This window comes from Akanthomyces muscarius (genome assembly GCF_028009165.1).
Source record: "Akanthomyces muscarius strain Ve6 chromosome Unknown contig_18, whole genome shotgun sequence".
NCBI lineage: Eukaryota > Fungi > Ascomycota > Sordariomycetes > Hypocreales > Cordycipitaceae > Akanthomyces > Akanthomyces muscarius.
Genome location: NW_026611618.1, coordinates 928,312 through 942,903, shown reverse-complemented (window position 1 = coordinate 942,903; position 14,592 = coordinate 928,312). Strand labels below are relative to the sequence as shown.

The window sequence follows — 14,592 nt, the reverse complement described above, 5'->3', positions numbered from 1 at the left end:
GGAGTACACTTTGCGTTTCGCCATTGCAGCCTATGGGTTTATATAGTTATCTTTTTCAAGATTTCTAGCGGCTTGGTAATGGATAAATGTGATCATCAATAAAGGTCTCGTTACTTTGTGCCTTCTTGGCTATTGATTATTAAACAAAATGTGGTAAATGCTCTTTGCTCTTACGCCTTGTGCTACTTTATTAAACCCGCTATATAACCGCATATGCCCGCATATCTCCGCACTATATGTCCGGACTGCTAAAGGAGGGCTCTTGGGCTGAGGATGTCTTACTCTTTTGCGCATTATCACATCGGCCACGGCAGTCCAGCTTGGTCTGGCAAAGACGGACACCACGATTCAGCATAAAGCGAACCGTGTGAGCTTGTCAAGCGGCGTTCTAGTGGTAGTGCTTCGCACGTCGTCAAGCCTCGTCCGGTGTTGGAAACATGGCATGTACACATAAACAATGAAATAAGCACATCCGCATCACAGCTTAATCAACCGCTGGGCTTTTTTTTATTCTTTTTGGAACTAACAGTTGCATTTCTGTTTGGCCATCCCGTCAACGCTGCGGGCGGCGGCCGGATTAATAAATCTCCACCAAAATTTCGTGGAAGCTCTGTGGGCCAAATCGCCAATTCGGACCTGAGTTTTGAACGGCAGCCATCTCGTGCCCATCAAGCCGACGCGCCAATCCCTGCCTACCGCCTATTCGCCGCGATTCCCGAGTCGCGCACTGCTCAGCTTCAGTCTCTTTGCGAAACGTCATATACAACAGCCCAAAATGACCGGTCGTGGTGGCGGCGGACGCCGCGTTTTGCTTCCTCCCATGTAGGCAGCCACCCCGCAGCCAATGCTATTTGCTTTTCGCAGCAACTTTGACGCATGAAACGCTAACCATTATCCTTGCAGTAACATGATCTTCAAGCTTCTGCAGACCGTAAGTCCAACCAATCTACGGGCGACGATGCCCCGACGCCAGCGATGCGAGCGATGCGATTGTGATTCTGGCGGCGGCAGGCCCTGAACGAGACGACCGGCTATTTGGGTCACGCTTGGCCCTGCATGAAAGAAAACCACCAACGGCAAGGCGATGGCACATCCCGGCAGAGAGAGTGCCGCTGATCATGCGATGGCTACAGCAACTTGGGTTGAATCGCGAATCGCAGACAGCTGGCGCACAAAGGCAGATGAGAAGACTCGCACGAGCTTTACTGACTCTATGATAGAACTCTACCGTTAGCGTTTGGCTGTACGAACAGCTCGGCATCCGCATCGAGGGCAAGATTCGAGTGAGCTCCACCAGACTCAACCAGTAGTGGACAGCACTAACCGGGCACGCAGGGTTTCGATGAGTTCATGAACCTCGTTCTCGATGACGCCGTTGAGGTCCGCCAGATTACCAAGACCAACGACAAGGAGTCAAGGAGACCACTAGGTGCGTGGAACCAAGGCCAGTGTGGCCAGGCATGAAGCTAACAAGCGAGCGCTGCAGGACAAATCCTCCTCAAGGGTGACAACGTCTCTCTGATTCAAAATTTGTCGGAATGAGCTTCGAAAGCGATTGAAAAATGATATTCATAGAAGACAAAAAGCCTCGTCGAGATGGCTAGCACCAACACGGAGAGCAACACAAATAAATAGGCTTTTTTTGGACTGCGTCGGTTAAGGACCAGGTTGTGTGGAATCTCAAAGACACTTGATTTGTTTTACGAGGCGTATTGGCAAACGGGGTTCGTGTTTTTGTACAGTCTTTTTTCAAGGTCTGACGCGCTGGCTGGGATTTGGGCTCGCTCCCACTCTAGAGAAGCTTACATAGTACCAATAAAATACCGTGAGCATCAGAACAACATATTTCCGTTCATGAGAGCGTAAAGTTAGTCATTCTTCATTAGTTTAAGCAGCCTTCTATACCACGCCATTTATCAACGTATGCTGAGCTAGTGAGCTAAATACAAATCGAAACCGACAGCTTTTTTACTCGAACTTATAGCCAAGCTTCGTGCCCGACACCTTGCCCTCGCGAAGCAGGCTCAGGCCTTCGCCCAGATTCTCGAGCCCACCCGCGAGCTCCTTGATGGGGATGGGCTCGAGCTCGCCGATGACCTTGGGCAGCAGGGCGTAAAAGTGCGCGAGCACGGCGCGGTCCTCGGCGCTGGCGGGGTACTTGGGCCCCTTGGGCGGGAGGATGTGGAACTCGCGGCCAAAGAGCGTGTAGGCGAGGATGTGCTGGATCTTGACGCCGTCAATCTCGGCAGCCTTGGCGGGCAGCAGCACGATGACGGTGCCGCCGGGCTGCAGGATGCTCGCGCAGAACTCGGTGGTGCCTTTTTCCGAGATGCCGTCAAAGGCCTGCTTCAGGTTGGGGTAGGCGGCGCGGATGTCGGCCGCGGCCGTGGGCGACTTGTAGTCAAAGACGTCGTCGGCACCGTAGCGCCGCACCAGCTCAAAGTTGTGCGGCGAGGCCGTGGCCACGACGGTACGGCCGGCGAGCTTGGCCAGACGCACGGCGTAGAGCCCGGCGCCGGTGGACGCGGCGTAGATGAGGATGGGCTCGCCAGGCTTGGTCGGGGAGGAGGAGGTGCTGGGGTAGGGCAGGCCCAGGTGCTTGTTGAGGCCAAGGACGGCGGTGGTGGCCGAGACGCCGTATGTCGTGGCCGCGAGGTCCGAGACGCCCTCGGGCACCTTCCAGGCCAGGTCGGCGTCGATCTTGAGGTACTCCGCGAAGCTGCCGCGGTCCGGGAACAACCCACCGTGGACCCAGCCGGCGACGCGGTCGCCGACCTTCCAGGCGTTGGCGGCGTCGGCTCCGGAGCCGACCTTGGCGACGACGCCGGCGTAGTCGCAGCCCACGACGGAGTTTTCGGGGGAGAGCATGTCAATGTGCTTGAAGTCGGTGGGGTTGAGCGCCACGGCCGTCACCTTGACGAGGATCTCGGCGTCGGTGATTTCCGGCACGGGCACTTCCTTGATGGTGGCGCCGCGGCCCTGCACCGAGGACGGGGCCGTGGCGTTGGGTGCGTCGCGGACGGCGATGAGGGCCTTCATGGTGGCGGGGACGGTAGCCATGGTGGTGTTTAGGGTAGCGTGTAAGTGGTGATGGTCACACAAAGACGGCAAGGGAGAAGCTCAGAACTTGGCAACTGAAGGGGAAGATGGATGATGAGAAAATGATGTAGAGAAGATAAAATCCAAATTGGTTTGGATCAGAGTTCATATATGGGTAAAAGATAGGTTTAGAGGGCCAATTGGCAGATTTGTCATCGGTCATGATGAGGCTAACACCGCAACCTTGTTGCGTCATGACCAATCGTCGCCGCTTTCTCGGGCCCATCTGGTATGGCTGTGGAGCTCCGCCTCGGCGCCTAAACCGAACGGGCAACCGGCTGCGTGCTGTTCGTGGTGGGAGAGTTTTATGCCTCTTACTTTCACGAAGTGCTTCTAATTGATCTAGTCTCTTTCTCGCCGCATTATTTTCACGACGAGCTTGGTCTCACGTCAGTTCACTTTCTGAACTGTTGTCAAAACGGTCTTGGTCGAGCTCGGTAGAATTGGGAGTTGGCACGATTCTGCCCGCTGTCTCCATGTACAAAATGAGGAGAACCGTGTTTCTCGGAACGGCAAGCTCAAGAACCTAATTTGAGCTCGAGATGCATTCTAAATATAATTGGCCGCCGTCGCGTGCCGAATATCAAACCGTTCGCATGTCTCCTTGACTAGGCGCTAGCGCCGATGTTTTGCCGGCGAACATCGTCACCAGGACTCCTAAGAAGAAAATGATTCGCGCCGAGGCTGCGACTGTCGACCAACGAACCCGCTCAGACATCCCGCTCCGAACGGGAAGCCGCCCGAACAAGTTTCGTCATTCGAGTGCTGACGGATACATGTCGCGACGGTGACGAGATGCGCGAGTTTATGGACTATGTCCACAGCGCCTTTTACGAAGCCACCGGCTGGTCCCGCGACAATTCGTACGCGGCGCTGAATTCCACGAGCGATGGTAGGTTGCGCAAACCTCGGAGATATCACGATTGTGCTGATTGATATGTGTGAACAGCTCTCTTAAACTTTCCGACGCCGCGCGGCTTGCGCCTCACCCTCTCCGCCCTCGCGAGCCCCAACTTTGCTACGTCCTACCAGCTGGGCTCCGTCGGCGTCGTCGACGGTTCCATCTCGTACCTCTTCTCCTCGGTACCGCTGCGCGTGCTTCTCACACCCCAATCCGAAAAGGTCCCGCTGCCTACGCTACTGCGCTCCTACCGACCCCTCACACCGCTGACGACCACCGAGCCGCCGCTGCTCCAACCCCTGCAGGCGAGCAGCAGCCGCGACGGAAGCCAACCGCAGGCATCGCTATTCTACGGACGGCTCTACCTGCCGCAGTCGCAGCTCGAGGCGCTCGTGGTGAAGCGGCTCTCGCAGCACCTGCAGGTGCAGTTTAGCGCCGTGTCGGGCCAGTACCTGCGCAACGGCGGCACGACGCTTGGTCTTGCGCAGTACGACGTGGGGAAATACGCCATCGAGGGCCTGGCATCGTCCGACGGAGGCCTGCTCGGCCTGCGTGGGATATACAACTTTGGCGGCGATGCGGAACAACAGCCACAGGCGAGAGCTGTTGCGGTGGACGGGGCGCCGGCGGCGATCGTAACCAGCAAGACGACGACGACGATGCCGCCGCCGCCGCCCAACGACAAGGAGCGCATTTACGGACGTTTCAGCACCGGCGCCGAGATTTACTACGGCACGCTCAACAAGTCGGGCGGCATCAGCCTGGCGACGCGCTTTGCGACGCTGCCGTCGCACAAGGGCACGCCGCTGGCGGCGACGCTCACGCTCAACCCGCTCATGGGCAGCATCGGCGCGAGCTACTCGGTCGTCGCGGGCCAGCACTGCAGCCTGGCGACGCGCATGGAGTTCAACGTCTTTAGCTACGAGAGCGCCTGGGCCGTCGGCATGGAGCTCTGGCGCAAGCCGTTTGCGCGGCCCCCTCCCTCCTCGGACACGATTGCCCTATCTCCTCTTCGGCCGCGAGAACGCAGCTTCAGAGCAAAGATGGAGTGGCGCTTGGACGACAGTCCCGAGAAGCTGCTGGCCGACTTGGCAGATGGGAAGAATGTGGCGGAGAGCAGCAGCAGCAGCAGCAGCCGCAGCACCACCTCCGCGACAGGCGTACAGGCCCAGAGTCAAGAGGCAGAGGCTCCCGCGGGTAATAACAACGACAATACCGAGCTTCCCCGGCAGCCTGGGTGCAAGGAAACAGAGGAGGAAGAGTACGCGGGGGTGCTCAAGGCGCGCCTCGACCAGAACCTGCGCATCGGACTACTGTGGGAGGGCCGCGTCAAGTCGCTGCTGTTTAGCCTAGGAAGCGGCATTGACCTCCGCCACACGGACAAGCCGTTTCGCACGCTGGGGCTGGAAATCCAGTTCTCATCCTGAAATGAAGTGGAAATACTACCAAGCAATGGTGCTGCGGCCGACCAGCCGTGTCTGGTAGGGATCACCCGAGGGCGTATTGACGCATCCGCCGCAATGCTGAGGGCGACAAGCAGTTTAGCACTATCCTGCGGAGGCTGTTGAAAAAAAGAAGAAAAAAGAACAGCATGTCTCGCATGACTTTTGCAATGTGTGACTCCTTTCATCCCGAGATGGTGGCCAGCCAAATGGTTTGCATGCTAAGCCCGCTCTTCATTCATCACAATTATTCGCTAGGCGGAAGCAAACCCTTACTTAAAGGCGGCTTCCGGCTTTAATGAGCCGTTCATATTAAATTAGCAAATAATTGATAATACTTCATGAAGAGACGGCACTCTGGTGGTAAGACGAACCTGTCCGACGCGCCGAAATGAGACCCGTGATGCCCATTGGGGCCTTGGTTCTTGCGGCGAAACTGCAGGAAAATGAGAGTGCCGCGGTAGTGTGTTGTGCCTCATGTATTTCAAAGCATAATTGCAGGTAGCCGCCGGTGGCTGAGGACGGCTCAGATTAGACGTTCGGCTAAGGTTAATGGCTGTCGCCCGCACAGCAGGTCATGCGTGCGCGTAAAACCTGGCGCCAGTCTGGGCGCAACAATCAAGACAAAAGTGACACTGATGTTAGATATGCAATGATGAGATATTGGCAAGGGGCAGCGGCCTCTCAATTTGGTTTCTGTAGTGCTGAAAAAAGATGGCTGCTGCTACAGATGGTTTCCGTGACAGCTAACCGCCGATCGCGTATCTCTAAAGGCGGGTAGACTTGACGAATTCTGATAATCGAAACGAAAACAAAGGTTTCTCCACTTCACGGGTGCCCTTTTCCGAGATGCCATCGAAAGCCTGCGTCAGGTTGGGGTAGGCGGCGCGGATGTCGGCCGCGGCCGTGGGCGACTTGTAGTCAAAGACGGTGTGCAATTACGATGGGTGTTGTCCGATTTATCTTATCTTGCGTAGCTGGTTACCATTCTCGGCAGAAGGCAAGCCATTGTTCGGGGGTGTTTTCGGCTCTTTGTGGAACTTACATTTCCAGCCTGGATCATCAACTTGCAGTACAAACTTGAGCATTGCTTGGTTGGCGCTGCAGGTTGAAAGTGGAAAAGATTGTGTTTAGGTAAAGAGTTCGCTCACTGTATTTGTCTCTGAATGTTTTCAAATCAGTTCCGACTTTTCGTGGGCGACAGCATGACAGGTCGCATTTTGTGGTGTACCGCTTACAAATTTTGTGAATGTTGGATGCATCTGCCGCATCCTCAGAGATGTGGCACTCTTCTCCCGGAGCGAGAGGGACATCTTCCGGCTGACTCAAATCATCTCTCCATGCCCACCTCAAAACAGCATTCTACGACCGTCATTCGATGACATCCGCTTCTCTCCTCGACGTGTCTGTTGAGCCCGGATTAAACGTGCTTTCTACCAGTAGCGGAGGGCACATCAGACGCAATGCAAGGCAAGGGAATCGCAGTCTACGTTGCAATGCTCCGCAAAATCTTTACGAAAAGAGCGGCATGTCTCGCATGACCCTTGTTCCAGGATGAGACGTCTTTCAGCCACAGACGGGACGGAGTGTTCAGACGAAGTGGCTTGCATGCCAACGAACCAATTAAGAAAAGGCAAAAAAATAGGAAGAGGGAAGGCACAAAGGGCAGACGAGGCGACGGACTGTTTGGGGGCCACCATCCCGTCTTTGTCTTTGTTGTCCACACTTGCTCGTGTAGTTTATTGCGCAACAAGGCTTTTGCGCGTCTTTGTGCGCCCCTTCCTCGGGGATGGAGCCAGATCGGTCGTCAAGCCCGGAAACTTTCCACGTACATGTATTTCCACTATAGATGCATATTGAAATTAAGCTGCGTTTTTTTTCTTTTTCTTTTTTTCACAGTTGATGGTGACTAAAATGATTCAGGTGCTGGAAATTGCGACAAGCCAGATCACTAGTTTCCCGGTACTAGCGACACTAGAATTTTTTCGTTCGCTGCTCAACTTGGGCCAAACGGCGACCGAAGGTTTTTATGGAGGTGCCAATAAGACTGGCGGCGCACCTTGATGGTTGATACTGATAACGAGCCAGTCTTCCGTTTAGTAAAAAGGACTGGAGCCAGTCAGTGTCGTCGTCGTGGGTGGTGTCCAAGGTGAGAACCCGGATGGCCAATTCTGGCTTTTGTGGCTCTTCTGAGTGGCTGCTTTCGTGCGCCACCAGTGGGGACCGAGGTGGGGGTGCGTGGCTGCACGTCGCTGCAATGAGAAGCAATGGCGTTGCGGGACCCCGCCGCCGAATCCCTGCGCCATATCACAAAGTTCTTTCTCCTCTCGTCAATCGAGCAAGTGCTGGCGAGTAATGTCGCGGAAAGTTCTCCGACTGTTCTATCAGTACTGATACGTTGTGTACTGGTAGCGACCGCGGACAAGGCTCTGTTCTGGAGGCTGCGTCGAGGGTATTCGTGCTGCTGCTTCCTTCGGATGGACGGGCTGCAACACTACACTACGAGGCCCTGCAGCTGCAATGCAACAGCAGAGACAGCTGTCAGCCGGGGAAGTGTGTCCTGCAGTCGTACAGGAATAAGAGCGAGCTGAGGTTTTGGTTATTACGAGAGTATGCCGACCACATAATATCAGAGTTGGCAGGCAGACCCAGTTCTTTGTTCTGCTCTGGCACGGACTTGACCACGCATGGTCGCATTACGGTTGGCAAACTGGGGAACGCATGGGCTTGCCCGCATGATTAAAAAAAAAAAAAGAGCCTGAATGACGAAAAGGCTGGGCTTGCCCGGGACCAGGACCCGACATGGATCATTGCTCGAGTGGTGGACGGCCCATGTTCCCTCCACGCCTCACAGCAGCGAGTCTTGTTCCGCGGCACTGTCTCTATTCGGAAAATTCGAAAACACAAGGTGAACCTGGACTTGCTACAAAAAATAGACATCTAAAGCAGACGATGTCGTTATCACGCACTGACTCGTACCTTCGTTTTTCCCTCACTTGCTTCGACTAGCGCCAACGCAGAGGAAGAAAAAAAGTTGGGTGGCCATCAAGGTTCTCGCCTAACAAATCCACCTCCCAAACCCAGATCCCGCCCTTGGCGCATCCGCGGGCGTCGACCCTCCTCGACAGGCGACTGCTTTCGGCCACGGCCAGTATTTATCTTTGTCCCCCCATATTCCCCATCCCGCTGATCACCCGCCGCCACTCATCTTCTGGGCATTTTCATCTTTCTGTGCCTGATTGATTTTTTTTTATTCCTCATCACGTCCTCACATCCCGTCGCAAAACCAAACCGACACCCACTAATCCAGGGCCGTCACCGCGCGCTTCACCGAAGCCGTTATCTGTTACCCACAGCGCTATTCTAAATAGTCTGCTTTCGGCAATACGACTCTCCTGCCGCTCTTCCAGACGACATCTTGGGATCTAAGCCGCAGAAGCATAATACAAGCTTCTTTCCAGAGTTGTCGTCTCTCGCGCGCCTCTCATATCTCTGCGCTGAAGCCTCATCTCAAACATCGTACAGCCTCTCAACTGCCTCCTTGGCAAGTCCGCCTCATCTTGGCAAACTTCGCCAATCGTGCATACTGCGGCATTGGACACAGCAGAAGCTGCATTTCTGACGCTTTGCCAAGACGATTCGCCAAGTCGGTACGGCATCTCTGAGCCGGATTCCCACCGTTCATTTCCCGAGACGAACCACTTCCGCTCCTCTGTCGCGTGGCTTCACAGACACCTTTTCTCCGGCAGCCTGGTCGAGTGGATTTGATCCCCTGGCCAAGTCTCGTTGCCTGCGGACATCAAGGTGCTTCAGCTGAGAATCCTGCAAGATTTTGCAGCTCGCGCCTCATCCGCCCCCAGTCGCCTCCTCCGGCTGTCCCCTCCCTCGTCCTCTCCTCCACCCATTCCACCCACACCCTCCCAAACCCGTCCTCCTTGGACGAGGTATAATAGTAGCATCCCTTCTGGCTAGCTTCCAAGGAACTTTTGTTCTTCCTCGCCCAGATATACGATCAAAAGAGGATATTCCTCGCAACGTTATATCAAAATCTTCATACACCCAAGCGAAGCCATAGCCTCGCACTACATCACAATGGCCGAAACCGACGCCCCCCTGGACTGCAACGGCTCGCCCGCCGACGACACCCGCCGCGGCCTCCGTATCGCCTCCATCTTCATCATCCTGGTCGCCTCGCTCTTCGGTGCCCTGGCTCCTGTGCTGCTGGCTCGCCAGACACGCATGCATGTACCCAAATTTACCTTTTTCATTTGCAAATATGTCGGTACTGGTGTTATTATCGCGACGGCCTGGATGCACTTGCTCGATCCCGCCATTGACAACTTCAGCGACGAATGTGTCGCTGCTCGTGTCCCCGAATACCCCTGGGCCCTTGCCATTGGTCTTATGACTGTCATGACCATGTTCCTGGTTGAGCTCGTCGTGACCAGCTATCAAAAGGATGATGACCACAACAACGGCAACGCTTCCGACAGCGAGGCTCCGTCGATGGACTACATCGCCAAGAAGCGCCCGGCCATGAAGGACGCTGCCGATGATTGCCCCCACAGCCCTGACCTGGAGCAGCAGGTCGGCATCAATCCCAAGAGCATCCCCGGCCGTCCGGACGATGTCAGCTACCCCCCTGGTGGCGAGGACCATCTTGCTCACGCTCGCACTCACGAGGAAGGCGAGGGCGGTCTTGCTGGCCAGCTCACTGCCATCTTTGTTCTTGAATTCGGTGTCATCTTCCACAGTGTCTTTGTTGGTCTGACTCTTGGCACCACTGACAACCTTGTCATTCTTCTCATCGTCCTCGTTTTCCACCAGATGTTTGAGGGTCTCGGTCTTGGCTCCCGCATTGCCACTGCGCCCTGGCCCAAGAGCAAGCAGTGGCTTCCTTACCTCCTCTGCATTGGCTTTGCCCTTTCTACCCCCGTCGGCATCGCCGCCGGCATGGGCGCCAAGCCCGCCAACGCCACCGACCAGAAGCTCACCAACGGTATCTTTGATTCCATCAGTGCCGGTATTCTCATGTACACTGGTCTCGTCGAGCTTCTCGCCCATGAGTTCATGTTTAACCCTCACATGCGCCGCTCCCCGCTCAAGATTCAGCTCTTTGGCTTTGGCTGCATCGCCTTCGGTGCTGGCATCATGGCTCTGCTCGCCAACTGGGCATAGATGGACATACACACCTCACGTCTTTTTCGATACTGCATCAAGTTTAGGGTTATGGGCGACTAATTTGTCATGGGAAAACAGTTTTATTTTGCATTTGGATAATTATACCACGGTTCGGGTCAAGGGCACGTGGGATGGGGGGATTATTGGGTTTTTGATGTAGAATATAGCGCATTAGAATTGTATACGGAGTACAGATACTCAAAATACGTTTACAAAGTTTTCAACCTCTGCAGCACTTCCATGGCGACGTGATGTGACTCTGCGTGACTTTTCTCGTCGGTCGAGATGAAATGCTAAAAAAACCAATGCTGAGCATGCCAACACAGGAACAAACTAAAGCCGTGTTATGCCCAGGCCCATTTTAATTACAGTGCGAGGTGCGTCGCAGAGCTGAGAGCACTGTACTTAGTCATCACTTCGCTTCTTTCGGTCCCACCCACCAAAAGACACAGAGTAGTTTGCTAGGGCCGCAAACCCTAGCGTCGAAAAAAAGTGCTCCAGGGCCGCCCAATACTATCGCGAAAGATCCCCAGTGGCCTCTCTTTCCCACCCCAACCAACGCAACCTCTTCATACCGACCTAATACCCCTCCCCTTTCACCCCCCCAAAACCACCGAAAAAATGGCTGGCGGCGTTACTGTTCGCGACGTTGATGTAGGTACTCCCTGAAAAAATTCTTGCCGATTTTTTGCGAGCCGACTTTTCATGCGACGATTGAGAGATTGAAGCACGAATTTTCCATCGCAAAAATCGAGTGATATGCCCCGACTCCCTCGTGATGCTGCGCACCTCCATCGCTTCGAAACCTCGAACGATAAAGAACCGACGACAAACAAACAAAACGGAAACCAAAATTTTATATCCACGTCGGAATGCTAGGGAACTACAAAGTCCCGCCGTACCGAACGCGACTGGCAGAGCCGGGTGCTGATGGAAGCGCTTGAGACGACTGGCAATTGGGAATGGAGAGCTCTTGAGAAAGACGGACAGCTGCTGTGGAATACTGGCGCTGACTCGACTGCCCTCTGGTTTCCAATTGCTCGTTCTCCTTGCCGCATGCCCACGCCCCTCCGATCTCCATGACCAATGTCCTGGGGGGGGACTGCCCACTCTCACATCTACTTGAAATATAGCGATGCGGAGCCGTTCAACACACCATCATTCTTGTCGATGTATTCTACTTGGGGAACCATTTTTTTGAGGAGCAGGCGCGAGGGAGTCGCAAGACTTCTGAAGACGGAATATTTGCTAATGGGTTCTCTTTCTCGTTCAGGCGCAAAAGTTCATCACTGCTTATGCTGCTTTCCTGAAGCGCCAGGGCAAGCTGCCCATCCCTGGTATGTTATCCTTCCTCCATTCTCCTCGCCTTGCGGCCTGCCGCCGCACGCAACCACCGTACTCGAGCAGTGCCACTAACCACAGTAACAGGTTGGGTCGACACCGTCAAGACCGGCCCCTCCAAGGAGCTCCCCCCCCAGGACATTGACTGGTTCTACGTCCGCGCCGCCTCGGTCGCCCGCCACGTCTACCTCCGCAAGACCATCGGTGTCGGCCGCCTCCGCAAGGTCCACGGCACCGCCAAGAACCGCGGCGCCCGCCCCTCCAAGCACGTCGACGCCTCCGGCTCCGTCGACCGCAAGGTCATGCAGGCCCTCGAGAAGATTGGCGTCCTGGAGCAGGACGACGACAAGGGCGGCCGCCGCATCACCCAGGCCGGCCAGCGTGATTTGGACCGTATCGCCCAGACCACCGCCGAGGCTGAGGAGGAGGACGAGGATGACGAGTAAACGCTGCTGTCCGATATGATGACGGTCGCGGCTTGAAAAGCATTCACAAAATGAAAAATGAAAAAAATTTAAAACTCAGTCTTTGTTCATTCTGCTGGGTTTGGTCCGCACATGGAATTTGGGCGTAAAAAGGTCATAGATATTTCTGACATGTTGTATGAATTTGATTCCCCTTTTACATTTGGGCCATTCTGGTTGCTCAACTACTACTTGTCCGGTGAAGTGCATGCCTCAATCTTTGTCTTGCTCCAGATCAGGAAGTGTCCATGCTACGAAGATGTGCCCTCATTGACTGGTCTGAACAGCTGGCTTGAGGTGGGTTGCTTCTGGTATTCCTTACGTCTCGATTACTTTTACTATTCTTTCTGCTCCCCACGGCCGCTATAGCTTGGCCGCTGTCTTGCCCGGCTCAAAGTCGTCCCAGCTGCGCAGGCTCGCCTCGCACTCCTCCCGCCAGGCCGGGACCCCCGAGAACCACGTCAGCGGCTCCCTCCGCTTCCCCGGGATGTTGCTCCCGACCCACCACGAGTCGGCCTCGCTTGCGAGCAGCACCTCGTAGCCCGCGCGCAGCTTCTCGCGCCACCTCTCGGCGGCCGCGGCCGTTGCCTCGAGGACCTGCCGCCCGTCGGCGCGGGCCCGCGCCAGCAGCCCGCACAGCATGTCGACCTGCAGCTCGATGAACGTCGGGCCGTTGGTCAGCGGGCCGGGCGCCTGCGGGCCGTACAGCAGAAAGGCGTTGGGTAGGCCGGCCACCATCATGCCCAGGTGCGTGCGCACGCCGCCGGCCCGCCACCGGTCCTGCAGCAGCGCGCCGTGGCGGTCGCGGATGTTCATGCCGTAGAGGCTGCCCGTGACGGAGTCGTAGCCCGTGGCGAAAATGACGAGGTCAAACTCGTGCAGCCGCGTCTCTTTGCTGCCAGCCGTCTCTTGCGTGATAATGCCGGTTTCTGTAAACTCCCTGATGGGCGACTGCTTCAGGTCCACAAGCGCGACGTTGTCGCGGTCCATCATCTCGTAGTAGTCGGCCTCCATGACGGGCCGCCGGGCCATGAACCACACCGGCTGCTCGCGCGGCGCCAGGATCTCCCGCTTCACGGGGTCCTTTATGCGTGGAAGCGTCTTTTCTCTCCAAAACTCGTAAAAGGCGGCGTTGGCCGTCTTGTCGGCCATGATTTCGGGGTAGTTGCCCACGAGGACGTCGAAGCCGCCGCTCCTCCAGGCCAGCTCCCAGTTCTCGCGGTGCTGCGCCAGGGCATCCTCGTGGAACGAGCGCGCGGGGGTGTTGATCGAGAGCGTGGCCCACCCCGACGACTTGGCCTCGGGGAAGTAGCCGTGATACAGCGACTTCCACCGCTCAGTCTCCCCAATGGTCAATGTGCCCTGGCGCAGCGGATAGCCCGTGTTGGGTGTGCGCACGAACACGGTGACATCTGCGTCGAGCTTGGCAATCTCTTGCGCCACCTGCGTGCCGGTAGAGCCCTGGCCGATGAGAGCAATCTTCTTCTTCCCCCCCAGGAACAGATCGTCTGGCCAGTCATGCGTGTGCACCACCTGGCCCTTGAAGCGTTCCAAGCCCGGGAACTCGGGGATGTAGGCTTTGTTTGTAGTCCCCGTCGCGAAAAAGACGTATCGGCCCGTTGCGCGCAGTCCCTTGTCCGAACGAAGATGCCAGAGGCCCGTGTCGCCGTCGTATCTCGTGTCGACGATGGAGTGCCGAAAGATGGCGTCGCGGCGCAGGTCCAGGATCTCGGCGACGTGCTGAAAGTAGGCTTGCATCTCCCGCTGGTCGGGGAACCTGAGCCGAAAGTTGAAGCCCTGCCAGACCTTGGGGATGCTCAGCTGGTAGAGCGGCGGCGGCGAGTCGACCAGCGCCCCGGGGTACCTGTGCGAGTGCCATACGCCGCCAAAGTCGGACCCCGCGTCAATCATCTTGGCCGAGTAGCCCTGCTGGCGAAGCATGTACATGGAGTAGCAGCCCGAGAATCCAGCGCCGACGATGATGCAGTCGGCTGAGACCTCTGCGGGGACTGCAGCCACCATGATGCAGCTCGATGTCGGGGGATGTGACACGGCAGGGCTTCCAGTGAGGGTCGAGACCAGAAGTTCAGGTCTCCGGGGCGGTTAATGAGGAAGTATTGGACTTGGAAGAGGGCTCGAAACTTTGGGACGAGCTTGGTGGGAA

At 56.1% G+C, this 14,592-nt stretch overlaps 6 protein-coding genes across 6 annotated transcripts; 4 read left to right on the top strand and 2 right to left on the bottom strand.

Annotated features, from left to right (window-relative positions):
- Positions 1–775: 775 nt before the first annotated feature.
- Positions 776–1,542, top strand: LMH87_008768 (uncharacterized protein; the record flags this gene model as incomplete). Its single annotated transcript, XM_056201996.1, has 5 exons — positions 776–822; positions 904–931; positions 1,221–1,283; positions 1,336–1,429; positions 1,487–1,542. 5 exons carry the CDS (start codon positions 776–778, stop codon positions 1,540–1,542), a joined length of 288 nt encoding a protein of 95 aa, XP_056056602.1.
- A 426-nt stretch (positions 1,543–1,968) lies between these two features.
- On the bottom strand, positions 1,969–3,060 carry LMH87_008767 (uncharacterized protein; the record flags this gene model as incomplete). Its single annotated transcript, XM_056201995.1, has 1 exon — positions 1,969–3,060. The coding sequence occupies one exon, from the start codon at positions 3,058–3,060 to the stop codon at positions 1,969–1,971; it is 1,092 nt and encodes a 363-aa protein (XP_056056601.1).
- An 834-nt stretch (positions 3,061–3,894) lies between these two features.
- Positions 3,895–5,427, top strand: LMH87_008766 (uncharacterized protein; the record flags this gene model as incomplete). Its single annotated transcript, XM_056201994.1, has 2 exons — positions 3,895–3,991; positions 4,049–5,427. The coding sequence occupies 2 exons, from the start codon at positions 3,895–3,897 to the stop codon at positions 5,425–5,427; spliced, it is 1,476 nt and encodes a 491-aa protein (XP_056056600.1).
- Positions 5,428–9,534: 4,107 nt separating this feature from the next.
- LMH87_008765 (uncharacterized protein) lies at positions 9,535–10,620 on the top strand (the record flags this gene model as incomplete). The annotated part of the gene is made up of 1 exon (XM_056201993.1): positions 9,535–10,620. The coding sequence occupies one exon, from the start codon at positions 9,535–9,537 to the stop codon at positions 10,618–10,620; it is 1,086 nt and encodes a 361-aa protein (XP_056056599.1).
- Positions 10,621–11,244: 624 nt separating this feature from the next.
- On the top strand, positions 11,245–12,410 carry LMH87_008764 (uncharacterized protein; the record flags this gene model as incomplete). Its single annotated transcript, XM_056201992.1, has 3 exons — positions 11,245–11,277; positions 11,897–11,960; positions 12,052–12,410. 3 exons carry the CDS (start codon positions 11,245–11,247, stop codon positions 12,408–12,410), a joined length of 456 nt encoding a protein of 151 aa, XP_056056598.1.
- A 381-nt stretch (positions 12,411–12,791) lies between these two features.
- Positions 12,792–14,450, bottom strand: LMH87_008763 (uncharacterized protein; the record flags this gene model as incomplete). The annotated part of the gene is made up of 1 exon (XM_056201991.1): positions 12,792–14,450. The coding sequence occupies one exon, from the start codon at positions 14,448–14,450 to the stop codon at positions 12,792–12,794; it is 1,659 nt and encodes a 552-aa protein (XP_056056597.1).
- Between the last annotated feature and the right edge of the window lie 142 nt (positions 14,451–14,592).